Raw genomic sequence first — 15693 nt, 5'->3', positions numbered from 1 at the left:
TCATTCTTGTTCTTTTGTCCAACCCACATGTGATCTGAAGTAGCATTAGGACCCTGGCAGCAATAATAGTAATTCTTTCTAAACTCTCTCCCTGGCTGATCCCTAGTCCCTTTAAGACGGACTATAGGATCCAAAAGACATGCTCGTTTGAGTGCAATTATTTCATTCCTCTTATAGAACCGATTATAGCAATGATGTCCATCTTGGGTGGGTACAGATTTAGACTTGGTGGTTGTAAGGAACGAAAATTCACGGAGTGGGGTTAGAGCTGTGAAAGATCCCCATATTTTCCCTCATTACTATTCTTCTTAAAATGTATTTACTGAGATAGCTAATTTTAAGGAGAGAACAATGTCTGAGCTAGGTGGAGAATTACTAGGAACACCATTCAAATTCCTTTTCCCAAAAGGGAGCCATTATATCAAGGACACAGTATATTAAGGACATAGACTCTAGTGAGGTCCTGTGTTAATTAATATTGGGAATGGATATCATAGACTAAAAACAGCTCTAGTCTACTCACCTGCCCAGACCTCAGAAAGGGCTCTTTGCATTGTTCCTAAGCAAATAATTGCTTTAGTAGTACAGCTAATTGTATTTAGAATTTGGTAGCTTTTATTACCTATTGTTTCAAAGACACTGATTTACCAGATGCTTAAAAAACACATTTTTTTTTTTTTGCCATGAACCTGAGTTCAGCAGAAAAATTTTTCTACATACTTCTTATTCTAAAAAATGAAATTGGCAGAATATGATAAAAAATATAGACTTTTGCAGAAGCATTCTTAAACTAAGTTTTCAAAATTATGCTCATTTCTAAGTTATCTTAATTTTTATAGCTTATTTGGTTATAAAATTAAATAATTATATTAAGGGATCAGTGTCATACTTTGTGAAACAGATTTGTTTAACAAAAACTGAAAATAATATGTGACAGTTTATATGTCACGCTTTCAAAACAGAGGCTTTAAATCCTATATTATATGTAGAAATTGTTAGCTTTTCTAAAGGTACAATGAGAGATTATTGTTCATATCAGTGTAATAAATTGATACTCTCTGATCGTACTTTTTCATTTTGCTCATTGTCAGAACCTTGAACCTTAATCTTATTCTTTGATTGACAGTAGCGACCAGGGAAAGAACACTTGTATTGTTTGGTATAGTCACATCTGTTCAACTTGATTCAGTTGAGGATATTTGCATATTCTTAAGTATTTCTTCTGAGAGGGCTTAAATCCTTCTCAAGTGCTTGATGCATTTTTGAAATTCATTCATAAGGTATCTACATGCACTAATAGTTCTGTATATTATTGCTGTGCATAATCTGACAGATAAGGCCACATTTTAAAACAAGGTATTCTTTAGGGATGCTATATTACATTTTTACTTGTTCCGTTGGGTAAAAATATCAGGGTTTTTTTTAAAGGCTGTTTTAATATTTTGATTAAATTAGTATATCCTTATTTTAGGCAAATTTTTCAAACATAGGAGAAATAAAGATTTATTAAATAATAGTTCAAAGGTATTAATGGTAGTTTTTCTTGCCTTGGTTTGAAAATTGAATAATTTTATGGAAAATAATTATAGAACTTGAATGGATTTCCGTTTAGCCTCCTTATTTTATAGAGAAGGTTACTGAGACTCAAGTTCTCTGACTTGCTCAAGGTCACACAGCTTGAAAATTCAGATTTAAATTTTTGTCTTAACTCCCATATCAGTAAACTACAAGAAATAATGGTACATGATTTCTGATTTATGTTATTTACACATTATCCTACATCTGAAATTTTCCCTTTGCCGTAGAACCTGCAGAGATTATGTCTTATTCATCATATCTCCCCAGAGTTTACATGATGTCTTGTACAAAGTTAATGCACAACCATTATTTTGCTGTCCTGTTTTTATTGTTCTCCTAGGCTATTCTGTAAAGGATAGTTAAGAAACACAATAACTTTAGTAATGGAATATTAAGTACTTTTGATAGCAAATAGGTTTCATTTTGTGTTCTATTTCTGATGAATTGGCAATAGCAATGTTGAGAAGAATTCTGAGATCTGCTGGAGTCCGTTAGTGGTGTCTGGGCATAGGATCAAAAAGCCAACTGTTTCTTTTATATGTGCTTTTATGGGAGAGAGAACTATGGACTGACACAATAAAAAGAAGGCCTGGGGAAGAAATAAGACTCAAATTACAGGATACATAGAATTCAGATGTTGTAGACAAAAAAAAAAAAAAAAAGAATGCCAACAAGGCTGGAAGTTCTATAAATAATCGTAGGCATTTAAAAAGGAGAAATATCATTAGGTTACATTAAATATTTTCAAAGCAAAGCAAATAACTGTTGAGTATTTGTTGATGCCTAGCCCTGTATTGGATCCTCTTCTCATAGTAACCCTGGAGACTTTCTGTCCTAGTTTTCATTCCTTGCTTCTCCTTTTCTGGTGTTTAGGGTTGTTCTAATCTTCTCTTGTTTCCACCTGGGTTACGTCTTTCCAATTGCATATCTGCCTTACTTACAAATATAACAACTGTGATACAACTTCATTGTAATTTTATTTAGTTATTGTGTGATAGGAATTTAATAGGAGAAGGAAGTTTTCAATTATTATTTGATTTATTATTAAAATCGTACTTTAAAATGTTTGGCTATAAAATAACTCAAAATTACATACTTTTTTTTTTCTTTAATCTTCCAGGAATCCCCTTCTGGTCGAAGGAAAGCTCTTGCTACTAGCAGCATCAATATGAAACAGTATGCAAGCCCTATGCCAACTCAGACTGATGTCAAGTTAAAATTCAAGCCATTATCTAAAAAAGTTGTATCTGCCACTCTTCAGTTTTCATTATCTTGCATTTTCCTGAGGGAAGGAAAAGCCACGTAAGTTTCTTTTTCTTCTTTTCTTTTTTTTTTTTTTTACTATTATTATACTTTAAGTTTTAGGGTACATGTGCACAATGTGCATGTTTGTTACATATGTATCCATGTGCCATGTTGGTGTGCTGCACCCATTAACTCGTCATTTAGCATTAGGTATCTCTTCTAATGCTGTCCCTCCCCCCTCCCCCCACCCCACAACAGTCCCCAGAGTGTGATGTTCCCCTTCCTGTGTCCATGTGTTCTCATTGTTCAATTCCCACCTATGAGTGAGAACATGCAGTGTTTGGTTTTTTGTCCTCGCGATAGTTTACTGAGAATGATGGTTTCCGTTTCATCCACGTCCCTACAAAGGACATGAACTCATCATTTTTTTATGGCTGCATAGTATTCCATGGTGTATATGTGCCACATTTTCTTAATTCAGTCTATCGTTGTTGGACATTTGGGTTGGTTCCAACTCTTTGCTATTGTGAATAGTGCCGCAGTAAATATACGTGTGCATGTGTCTTTATAGCAGCATGATTTATAGTCCTTTGGGTATATACCCAGTAATGGGATGGCTGGGTCAAATGGTATTTCTAGTTCTAGATCCCTGAGGAATCGCCACACTGACTTCCACAATGGTTGAACTAGTTTACAGTCCCACCAACAGTGTAAAAGTGTTCCTATTTCTCCACGTCCTCTCCAGCACCTGTTGTTTCCTGACTTTTTAATGATCACCATTCTAACTGGTGTGAGGTGGTATCTCATTGTGGTTTTGATTTGCATTTCTCTGATGGCCAGTGATGAGCATTTTTTCATGTGTTTTTCTTTTGTCAAATAAGCTGCCTTACATTGTATTTCAGTATACCATAGCTTTTGACTCAGTAGACTGGCAATAGTTGAACATCTTATGGCATACCAATCATTTTTGCCATTCTTTGTTTCAGAGGCTGAATTAAGGGAACTCTTTGTTACTTATAAATAGTCTCTTTTGACTCCGGAGAATGTACAATAATATAAATGTGATCACAGCTGGTTTCAAAATTTAAACTGTATATTTTAGGATATTATAAGTGTTTTATATTTCAGTGTCTTCAGTGTAGTAGTCTGTACTCTGAAGTACACACAGTTCAATGTGTAGAACTGTTTGATGCAATTGAGACATGAGAGGAACCCAAAATGAAAAGTTTAGGATAAAAGGGATGAAATAATTAAGGGAACTCTTGCCAAATCATATTCCTTGGCTCAACCTTCCAAAAATGATGTAGGAAGGTACAGTTAGATAAGCAGTTTATTGTAATCATTTTCTTTTCAAAAATCACTTCTTAAGCACTGAGTCAGCATTGCACAAAGATTTCTAGATTCCATTCTAGTCTCTTAAAAGAGTAAAATTCTAACTTGACAAAATGAGGTGAACATACCTACAAAGGGGAAAAAAGTAAGATTCACCCTGGTTATTGCATACAATCAAGTCAGGAGTAAGTGAATGTTATGGGTGTTGTGAAAGGGTTCGTACCTAAGTGGAGTGGAAGATGAAGAGACAGGAGAAATGGAAATTCTATACCTAGACTTAAAAGGTGAGGGGAAAGAGACAGCTGTGAACATTTTATCTAATCTGAATCACAGTTCTGAATGTATTTGACCTAGTGGAATGTGGTTACTATAATTGGCCATGTCTACTTGACTGATTAGACTGGATTCTGTGCGTCAGTCAGAATGAGATGTTTGACACTCATCTACATGGCAACACATGACTTGTGAGATAACAGTAAGCCTCCTCTCTGGAAAGTTGGATTCTAAGCCAGTGTGGTAGAGAGACAGTGCAGAATGGAAGCATCTTAGTCTTTCATCTCAGGACCTTAAATTATAGACTTAAATAATGAGTAATTAAAAATAAAGATCTTACCCTGAAGCTTAAGCCAAAATAAAAGGAAAGGAAACACAGGAAGAAGAGACACAAATTCAGAGAAGATCCTTTGAGGGTGGACTTCCTTCCACTGGGCAAAAGCTGTAAGTGAATCAGCACCATTCGGGGGAATCTGGGTGAGAGGAAATTCAGCCAAACCAAATGTCTCAATTTGAATTGAAAAGGAATTCTTTCCGAACATCCTAAACTCCCTCTCTACCTCCTCCTTCTTTGCCTTGTTACCTTCCCCAAAGAAAAATGTTCAGGGTTAAAATATGAGGAAATTTAAATGGTATGCAATTAAGCAAGTTAACTTTTTTTTTTTTTTTTTTTTGAGACAGAGTCTCTCTATGTCACCCAGGCTCGAGTGCGGTGGCACGATCTCGGCTCACTGCAACCTCCACCTCCTGGGTTCCAGTGATTCTCCTGCCTCAGCCTACCGAGTAGCTGGGATTACAGGTGTGTACCACCACACCTGGCTAATTTTGTATATTTTTGGTAGAGATGGCGTTTCACCATGTTGGCCAGGCTGGTCTTGAACTCTTGACCTCAAGTGATCCGCCCACCTCGGCCTCCCAAAGTGCTGGGATTACAGGTGTGAGCCACCGTGCCCAGCCAGCAAGTTAATATTTTAAGAATGACATTTTGAAATTGTCTTCTCTTGATAAGAGAGCAATTTGTAAGACATTCATGTAAGGTAATAACAACTTTTTTGCTTATGCAAACTTTGTGTCACTAAATTTATTTTAAAAAGGGGAAATGACTTTGTTAACTCTAAGGCTTATATGAGATAAGATGCAAAGAATTTTTTAAAACCAGTTTAGTCTGTAAAGCCATACTATATTTAGAAGATAACAGTGTATTAAGCATTAGTTTACAAAGAAACAGTATCTTAATTTGGCTTTCTGAATTTGGGGGAAGTATAGCAAAGTAAAAATTAATTTGTAAATAATATATATTTCATTCACTGTAGTTTATTTGAAATTTAAGGTGAAAATAATACATGATGCAAATATAAATGATTTGACTTTGAGTACTTAATGTAAACTTTATAAATTTGTACTTAAAATGCTTAAAACATTTAAAAAAGTTTAGATTTATCAAATACATGGTATTTAACTTACAATCATCCAAGGTAGTTTTTTTTATCTTGTAACTCTTAAAAAGGTTAGACTTTGTTTTTAAAGTGCTTTTCCTGCTATAATAGTTTCTTAACTTTGGGGCGGTTATGGCCCTGTTGGAAAAACAGTATACTTAAGCAAGATTTAAGTGTGATTTACAGGGGTTTACCACTTTGTTTCCCTTCTACCCACAAACTCAAAAGCCTACATGGCCTTCAGATTTAAAATCTTGTTCTAATTCCTTTGGGAAGTTTGAATATTTTAAACTCTAGATCTTATCTGATTTGCAAACTGTCTCACTGTTTTTGAAACAAGTTGTTGTTTCCAGACTTAATTCTCAGGAAACCGTACTTTAATTCCAGGAAGAAAATTTTAGGCCAGGCACAGTGGTTCACACCTGTAATCCCAACACTTTGGGAGCCTGAGGTGGGAGAATCACTTGAGACCAGCCTGAACAACATGGCAAGACCCCCTCTCTACAGAAATTTTAAAAATTAGCTGGACATCGTGCTCTATGCGTGGGGTCCCAGCTACTGAGGAGGCTGAGGCGGGATGATTGCTTGAGCCCAGGAGGCTGCAGTGAGCCATGTTCACGCTGCTGTACTCCAGCCAGCCTGGCTTATAGAGTGAGACCCTGTCTTAAAAAAAAAAAAAAAAAAAGAAAAGAATATTTTAGTCTCCCATATATATCTACAGCACAGAATTGAACTAATTCCTAACCAGTTAAATTTTTTTTTATTATTTTATTTCAATAAATAAGTGAAACAGGTGGTGTTTGGTTGCATAGGAAAGTTCTTTAGTGATGATTTCTGAGATATTGGTGCACCCATCTCTTGAGCAGTGTACACGGTACTCAATGTGTAGTCTTTTATCCCTCACACCCCTCCCACTCTTCCCCGTAGGTCTCCAAAGTCCATTATATTACTTTTGGGCCTTTGCATCCCCTTAGCTTAGCTCCCACTTATACGTGAGAACATACGATGTTTGGTTTTTCATTCCTGAGTTACTTCAGTTGGATTAATGGTCTCCAACTCCATCCAGGTTGCTGCAAATGCCATTATTTTGTTCCTTTTTAAGGCTGAATAGTGTTATATGTTGTGCGTGTGTGTGTGTATATATATTATATATAATATATATAATACTACTATATATACTGCTATATATTATATAGTAGTATTGTGTATATATTATATATAATATATAATAAATATATAAATATGTAATATTTATAATTATATATTTATTTATATATTAAATATAGCATATATAATATATAAATATATAAATAATTATAAAATATATTATATATTTACACATATACACTATTACTCCTGCAATAGTGGCCATAATTTAAGAATAAAAAAATTATAGATGTTGGCATGGATGTGATGAAAAGAGAACAGTTTTACACTGCTGGTGAGAATGTAAACTGGTACAACCACGATGAAAAACGGTATGGAGATTCCTTAAAGAATTAAAAAGTAGAACTACCATCTGATCCAGGAATCCCACTGCAGGATATCTACCCAGAAAAAAATAAGTTATTACAGGAAAAAGACACTTGCACATGCAATGTTTATAGTGGCACAATTTGCAATTGCAAAAATACGGAACCAGGCTAAAAGCTCATCGACCAATGAGTGGATAAAAAAAATGTGGTGCATATATATATATATATATATATATATATATACACACACACACACATACACAATATGGAATACTACTATATATGTAATATATATAGCTTGTATTACAGGCGCATGCTACCATGCCCGGCTAATTTTTGTGTTTTTAGTAGAGACGGGGTTTCACCGTGTTGGTCATTCTGGTCTCGAACTCCTGACCTTGTGATCGCCTGCCTCGGCCTCCCAAAGTGCTGGGATTACAGGCATGAGCCACCGCGCCCGGCCCATATATCTTCTTTTAAGAATTGTCTATTCATGTCCTTAGCCCACTTTTTGATGGGATTATGTCAGTTTTTTCTTGCTCATTTGTTTGACTTCCTTGTAGATTTTGGATATTAGTCCTTTGTTGGATGCACAGTTTGTGAATATTTTCTCCCACTCTGTGAGTTGTCTGTTTACTCTGCTGATGATTTCTTTTGCTGTGCAGAAGCTTTTTAGTTTAATAAGGTCCCATCTACTTGTTTTTGTTGCATTTGCTTTGGGGTTCTTGGTCATGAACTCTTTGCCTAAGCCAATGTCTAGAAGAATTTTTCCAATGTTATCTTCTAGAATTTTTATGGCTTCAGGTTTAGATTTAAGTCTTTGATCTAACCAGTTAATTTTTAATCTTATTAGCTCTTTACTAATTAAGCATGCCATTTAAAAATTAATGAATATGAGTATTTAGATTTTTCAATATTCTTGTACAACTGATAAGAAAGACTTATTCACATACCTTGTAGAAAGAAAGAATTTATTGTTTTCTTAAGGAACCATCATTTTTCTAACTGTCATTTAATACAATGTGTTATGTTTTGAATCGTTGTAGAGACGAAGACATGCAAAGTTTGGCTAGTTTGATGAGTATGAAGCAGGCTGACATTGGCAATTTAGATGACTTCGAAGAAGATAATGAAGACGATGATGAGAACAGAGTGAACCAAGAAGAAAAGGCAGCTAAAATTACAGGTTGGTTTTATTAGCGTTAAACTAAAATTTATCTTTTGTTGCAGAGTTCAAAAACTCATTCTCATGTCCCAGGAAAAAACAATTCTACTTATTGGGTTTTTTTTTTCTTTAAGCCTTTCTACAATAAAATATACCATTTCGTTCTCTGAAAACTTTCCATGCTGTTTATAACAGATTTTAGCAGTTTGAGATCAAGTACAAGGATGGTCAAAATAACAAAAAGCATTCTTGAATTATAGTACAAAGCAACCTAAATCTGGTCATACTTATTTTGTCAATGTGTGGATGAAACCTCTGTAAGTAAAGATCTGCCTGTAAAGGATAATAGGACACAATAAGGAGATGGATTGGCCAGCTTCTTCTATTTCATATTCGTTTATTTACTTGAATTATGTGGACATTCTGTGTTTTGAATTTATATATCTTATGTATCCTGGTATTGAAGCTTCCATGCAGGTATTCCTTCAAGCTGAGTTGATCAAGCTACAAAGATGTTAAGTGGTTAGAACTTCTTTTTATTAATTGGTCAATAAATATTTATTGACAATTTGGCTATCACACTTAAGCAATTGATGTTATACTTCTATTATTGCTGTGAAAATTAAGCACAATTTACATATTCCTTTTAGTTAAATTAATTGCTCTAAATTTCTGAATTGATGTCCCTTCACTTCTATCATCTGTTTACCTCTTGGTGATTTTTTCAAATTCATTTGGGCACTTTGTCACTCATCTTTTGGTTCTGCCTCAACTATTGCTATCATGTGGGGGATTTCCATTTACTCCATGGATCACTCATTTAACTACTCAGCTAAAAAGTTCTGTGACTTCCTTGACTCTGAAGACCTTCACTTCCATTCCACAACAAGAAATCTATCATAAGGAGCTGCTCAGACTTGTGTGTAAAATTAGATGTTTTTTCATGTGTAAATTTTATTATTTTCTAATTTGTGATTGCAGTTTTGATTTATTATTTGGCCCAACCATGTTTTGGAGAGTGTGTTTTACCATGCGCTTTGTTTATTTCTAGTTTGTTTGCTTATTCATTCAAATAAAATTCAAAAGTCTCTTGAATTTCAAATGTTTTAAAAATTTTATTGAGGTTTTTTATTTGTAGTCTAGATACATGATTTATACATTTTCTATAAATATGTTTTTACATGTATATTCTATTTGTTGAATTCATCATTAGACTCAACTTCTCATTACAGGCATAGTTTGTTTTACTGAACTTTGCTTTATTGCACTTCACAGATTTTTTTTTTTTTTTTTTTTTACAAATTGAAGATTTTTGGCAACCCTACATTGAGTAAGTCTATCAGCTTAGTCTATCAGTCTTACCAACAGCATGTGCTCACTTCGTTTCTCTTTGTCTCTGTGTCATTTTGGTAACTTTTGCAATATTTCACACTTTTTCATTATTACTATATCTGTTATAGTGATCTGTGACCAATGATCTTTAAGTTACTATTGTAATGATTTTGAGATGCCATGAATTGCACCCGTATAAGACAGCAAACTTAACCAAGTGTGTTCTGACTGCTCCACCAACCAGCTGTTCCCTAGCTCTGTTCCTCTTCTTGGGCCTCCTCATTCCCTGAGACATAACAATGTTGACATTAGGCCAGTTAATAACCCTGCAGTGCCTATGGGTGTTTAAGTGAAAGGAAGAGTTGCATGTATTTTCCTTTAAATAAAAAGCTAGAAATGATTAAGTTTTGTGAGGAAGGCATGTCTAAACTAAAGACAGGCCAAATGCAAAGGCCTCTTCTGCTAAACAGTTAAACAAGTTGTGAATGCAAAGAAAAAATTCTAGAAGGAAATTAAAAGTTCTACCCCAGTGAACACATGAAAGATTTAAAAAATGCATAAAGCCTTATTGCTGATACAGAGAAAGCTTTAATGGTCTGGATAGAATATCAAACCAGCCATAGCATTCCCTTAAGCCAAAACCTAATCCAGAGCAAGGCCCTAACTCTGTTCAATTCTGTGAAAGCTGAGAAAGGCGAGAAAGCTGCAGAAGAAAAGTTTGAAGCTAGCAGAGGTTGGTTCATGAGGTTTAAGGAAAGAACCCGTGTCCATAACATGAAAGTGCAAAGTAAAGTAGTAAATGCTAATATAGAAGCCACAGCAGGTTATCCAGAAGATCTAACCAAGATCATTGATGAAGCTGGGTACATTAAACACTGATTTTCCATGTAGACAATACTGCCTTCTATTGGAAGAAGATGCCATCTAGGAATTTCACATCTAGAGGGGCAAAGTCAACACCTGGCTTCAGAGCCTCAAAGCTTCAAACAACAAGTTAACTCTCTTGTTAGCACATCTTTTTATAGCATGCTTTACTGAATATTTTAAGACCATTGTTGAGACTTGCTGTACAGAAAAAAGATGCTTTCCAAAATACTACTACTCATTCCTTTTTAGTATGCTCCCTAAAAAAGCAACACCACTGCTCATTGACAGCATACCTGGTTGCCCAAGAGCTGTGATGGAGATGTACAAAGAGATTAGTGTTGTTTCTGCAGCACATAGTTCAAGAAGTAATTTTGGCTTTCAAGTCTTATTATTTAAGAAATACATTTTATAAGGTGTAGCTGTCATAGGTAGTGATTCCTCTGATGATCTAGGCCAAGTCAATTGAAAACCTCTTGGAAAGGACTCACTGTTCTAGATGCCATTAAGAATTCTGTGATTCATGGGAGGAGGTCAAAGTATCAACATCAACAGGAGTTTGGAAGATAGAAGAGGCTGATTCTGATCCTCATGGCTGACTTTGAGAGGTTCAAGACTTCAGTGGAGGAAGTAACTGCAGTTGTGGTGGAAAAATAGCAAGAGGACCAGCATTAGAAGTGGAGCCTAAAGATATAACTGAATTGCTGCAATTGCATGATAAAACTTGAATGGATGAGGAGTTGCTTCTCGGGCTGAACGAAGAAAGTAGCTTCTTGACATGGAACCTACTTCTGGTGAAGATGCTGTGAACGTTGTTGAAATGACAACAAAGGATTTAGAATATCACATCAACTTTGATAAAGTGGTGGCAGGGTTTGAGAGGATTTATTTCAATTTAGAAAGAAGCTCTACTGTGGGTAAAATGTCAAACAACATTGCATGCTACAGAGAAATATTTAATGAAAGGAGGATTCAATTGATGCAGCAAACTTCGTTGTCTTATTCAGGAAATGGCAACAAGTATTTTAAGAAATTACCCAACCTTCAGCAACCACTACCCTAATTAATCAGTAGTCATCAGCATCAAGGCGGACCCACCAACACCAAAAAGATTATCACTTACTGAAGGCTCAGATGATTGTTAGCATTTTTTAATTAAGGCATATATGTTGTTCTTAGACATAATGCTATTGCACACTTAATAGACTATAGTATAAACATAACTTTTATATGCACTGGGAAGCCAAAAAGTTTTTGTGACTTGCTTTATTGCAATATTCACTTTATTTTAGTGATCTGGAACCAGACTAGCAATATGTCTGAGATTATACCTGCACAGTTGAGGCTGGAACAGCATGGATTGAACTGCATGGGTCCACCTATACATTATGTTTTTTCAACCAAACACATGGAAAATACAGTATTCACAGTGTACAAAACCTACATACATATGGAGGGCACACTTTTCATATATGTGGGTTCGGAAGGGCCAGCTTTGGGACTTGATGTATGTATTTTGGTATAGACAGGGTTCCCGGAAGCAATCCGCCATCTATACCAAGGGATGACTGTATATGTATCTTTTTTTATAGTTTATTTTTTAAAGACTGAAAACTTCTCTGCTAAATTATTTATTCTATAAAAGTTTATTCTCTTAAAGCCTCATTATAATTTGTATCAGTTTGCCCCATTTAATGCCTCTTGCCTTGAAATTTTGCCTGTTGATATTTGTAAACAATGGTTTTTTTAGATTTTTATTTTCTTGGCATATTTGTCGCTTGATTTTTAACCTATCTGAGTTATTTTAAGTGCTTCTTTTATATACAGCATTTGGTTGATTTAACTTTATAATCTTTGCCCTTCAACTGATATGCTTAAATGTATTTATATTACTTTATTTATACTTTTATTTTGGGGCTTTTCTTATTTTTTCCACCCATCCCTTACATGTTGCTTTTCTTAGATTTTCTGTATTTAAACATTTTTCGTAGAGTAACTTAGAAGGTACATAACCTAGTTTCATTTTAGGCTGGTATTCTCTCAAATAAATAAATAAGCCAGACAGAAAAATGAGTAAACTTTTATTTCTCTACTTACATTAAAAATAGAGCAAAATTTATTGACTCTCTTCTTGTAGAATGAGAGATGCAGTATGATTCTCTTCTTAACTTTATTTAAACCCTTCCCTCCAACTCCTATTGGCTATTGTGTTTATTTCAATAACATTTTGCTAAATCTTTTCAATAGTATGTACTGACATTTGCATTGTATTTTATAATGATGTCAGCAATAATTTTTTAAATGTGATATCTTTCCCACCTTTGAGTTTTGGCTTCTTTTCTTTTCTTTCTTTCTCTTTCTCTTTCCTTTCTTTCTTATTTTGGTTATATGGCTATCTGGAGTATTTCCAGAAGAATAAGTGGGTGTCTTTCCCCTAGTACTACCACTCACCTTCTACCTTGTCTTAGTTTGCTTGGGCTGCTGTAACAAAATACCTTAGGTTCGGTAATTTGTAATCAACAGAAATTTATTGCACACAGTTTTGGAAGATGGGAAATCCAAGATGAAGGAGCCTGCAGATTTGTTATCTGGTGAGAGCCTGTTCCATGTAGATGGTGCCCTGTATGTGTCTTCATGTGAAGGAACAGCAAAGAAAATGGACAAGGGAGAAACTTGTTCCATCAAAGCCTTTTTTTTGAGACAAGGTCTCTCTCTGTTGCCCAGGCTGGAGTGCAGTGGCACAGTCTCGGCTCACTGTAACTTCCACCTCCCAGGTTCAAGGGATTCTCCTGCCTCAGCCTCCTGAGTAGCTGGGATCACAGGCGTGTGCCACCACACTCAGCTAATTTTTGTATTTTTAGTAGAGATGGGATTGAACCATGTTGGCCAGGCTGGTCTTGAACTCCTGACCTCAGGTGATCCACCCGCTTCCCTCCCAAAGTGCTGGGATTATAGGCGTGAGCCACCGCGCCCGGCCCTTAAAGCCTTTTATGAGAGCAATAGTATTATCCACGAGGGCAGAGCCCTCATGAACTAATGACCTCTCCATAAGCTCCACCTCCTAATACCTTCACCTTAGGGATTAAGTTCCAACATAGGAATTTTGGGGGGACATCAACATTCAGACCATAATATACATGTCCTTCAAAATTTAATTCACTTGTCACATACTCTGAGAAGCCTTTGATGCCCCCTCCCTCTTAAGCTTGACCATTCCATCCTTTATGGTACTACCATATACAAATGTACGCTTTTTCCTATAGACTGAGTTTTTATAATTCCAGTGGGATATTAATTGGATCTTCTTAGTTAGAGAATATGGTTTATTATTTGTAGATGGCTTTTGATTAAAACTAAATCTCAATTAGACACGGGTACTTTTAAGTAGGAATTTTTAAAACCACACATTTGCAGTTGTTTTGAGCAGTATTGTGCTATTTTGATCACAGCAGTAGGAGAAAAAATGATAATATGTTACAGTTTCTACACTAGTATTGAAAGGAAGAGTAAGAACAGTAGTTTTTTGAGGAAAATATAGATGTAATGATTCAGTAATTATTAGATGTCATAGCTAAACCCTTGTTGATTAAACATACACTATTCCTTATTTTCTAAAATTCCTTTAAGAGCAGTAATTTTCTTTTAGACAGTTTAAAATTCTCTGAACCTAATTGAAGAAATTGTTTTGAGGCAACTTTGGATGCCTCTATTTTGTGTTATTTACATTTTTTATATTTTATGAAATTCCCTGGAAGTAGGAACTATGTTTTAATCATTTTTTCATCTCTAGCTTCCAGCTCATTATCTGAAACATATTAGGAATTGAATATATCTTAACTGAAAGGCCATAGTGAATGAATGAAGCTTCATTCTGTCTGGCTTATCTTGTTCCATTTGACATTTAATCACATAGTATCTTGTACAGGGTAGAGTGGTTCCATTTTATAGAAGGAATATGTTCTGGAGGGCACACATAATTCAAAGCTCAGTAATTCAAAACTAGTTTTCTAAAAGGAATGAATGTAAATTGTGTGTGTTGAAGAAGAAGGGGCGGGTGGGGCAGTGGGTGCCTAGATGTATGTTCTAAGTCCTAATAAATTCACAATCACTGTAGCATATTTTTTTATTTGATATTACAGTTTTTTTCTTGTCATTTTCTATTATGTTTGCAGAGTATGGTAACCTAAATTAATAGCACAGCATATTATGGCAGTTGTGTGGCTTCCTTAGTTGTATTTTTGAACACATGTAAATCCCATTCTAAAGTTACTAACTTTCAGGGATATATTTTTTTAGCAACAGTACGACCACTTTAAAAGTGTTTGAGTGAAGTAGTTTTAGCATAATAAAAAGTTTATTGAAATTTAACAGCATTAATGTTAAAATAATAGCTCAAGAAAACAAAATGGACATATTTTATAAATATAGTTACAAATAAAGTATGGTATTTTTATTTACCAGCTAAAGTGGCAATAACTTAAACACAGTTTGTATTAACTCTTCCTTCCAAGTTTGAAATTGTTATTGTCACAATTTTTATGGAGGAATTATTATTTTAAATTGTTCCTGTATATCTTAATATTGCAATCTAAATGCATAAAGTGCAATTGCATTATATCACTAAAAATTATATTGAATGTATTATTTCTCCAACAAAGCTCAGAATTTCTTGAGGGAACAGACTGTTAACAATTGTGTACCTCTTAGATTGACATCTCACGGTTATTCATGTAGTGAGTAATTTTTTATGGAAAGGTGCTGTTAAATTAGCAGTATTTGACAAAACATATCCTCCAAAATTACAGTCTTTGCTAGGAGGTGAAAGTAAATCCATGGTATCTGTACTTGCACTGATCAAAAATCCCTACACTGTTCTGAGACAGACTCCCCTGCTAAATAGATACATTATTTGGGGACTAGCTCTCAGGCAGGAACCATTTATTGATGCTACTTCTATAGATACATTTTACTGAGGTGCAGCACCAGTGAATAG

At 34.9% G+C, this 15693-nt stretch overlaps 1 protein-coding gene across 28 annotated transcripts in view; it reads left to right on the top strand.

The window, feature by feature from the left end:
• Positions 1-15693, top strand: part of EHBP1 (EH domain binding protein 1) — a 387904-nt gene that overhangs the window by 163272 nt on the left and 208939 nt on the right. For all 28 annotated transcript variants that reach the window (XM_055241558.1, XM_055241565.2, XM_055241553.2 and 25 more), the window contains 2 exons: positions 2699-2880; positions 8386-8525. In XM_055241558.1, coding sequence (XP_055097533.1) covers positions 2699-2880; positions 8386-8525 — 322 coding nt within the window. The remainder of the gene's footprint in view (positions 1-2698; positions 2881-8385; positions 8526-15693) is intronic.

This window comes from Symphalangus syndactylus, chromosome 14 (assembly GCF_028878055.3).
Source record: "Symphalangus syndactylus isolate Jambi chromosome 14, NHGRI_mSymSyn1-v2.1_pri, whole genome shotgun sequence".
NCBI classification, from domain to species: Eukaryota; Metazoa; Chordata; class Mammalia; order Primates; family Hylobatidae; genus Symphalangus; species Symphalangus syndactylus.
Note: the sequence above shows the minus strand (reverse complement) of the source record. Positions and strands in the feature narration are given on the sequence as shown.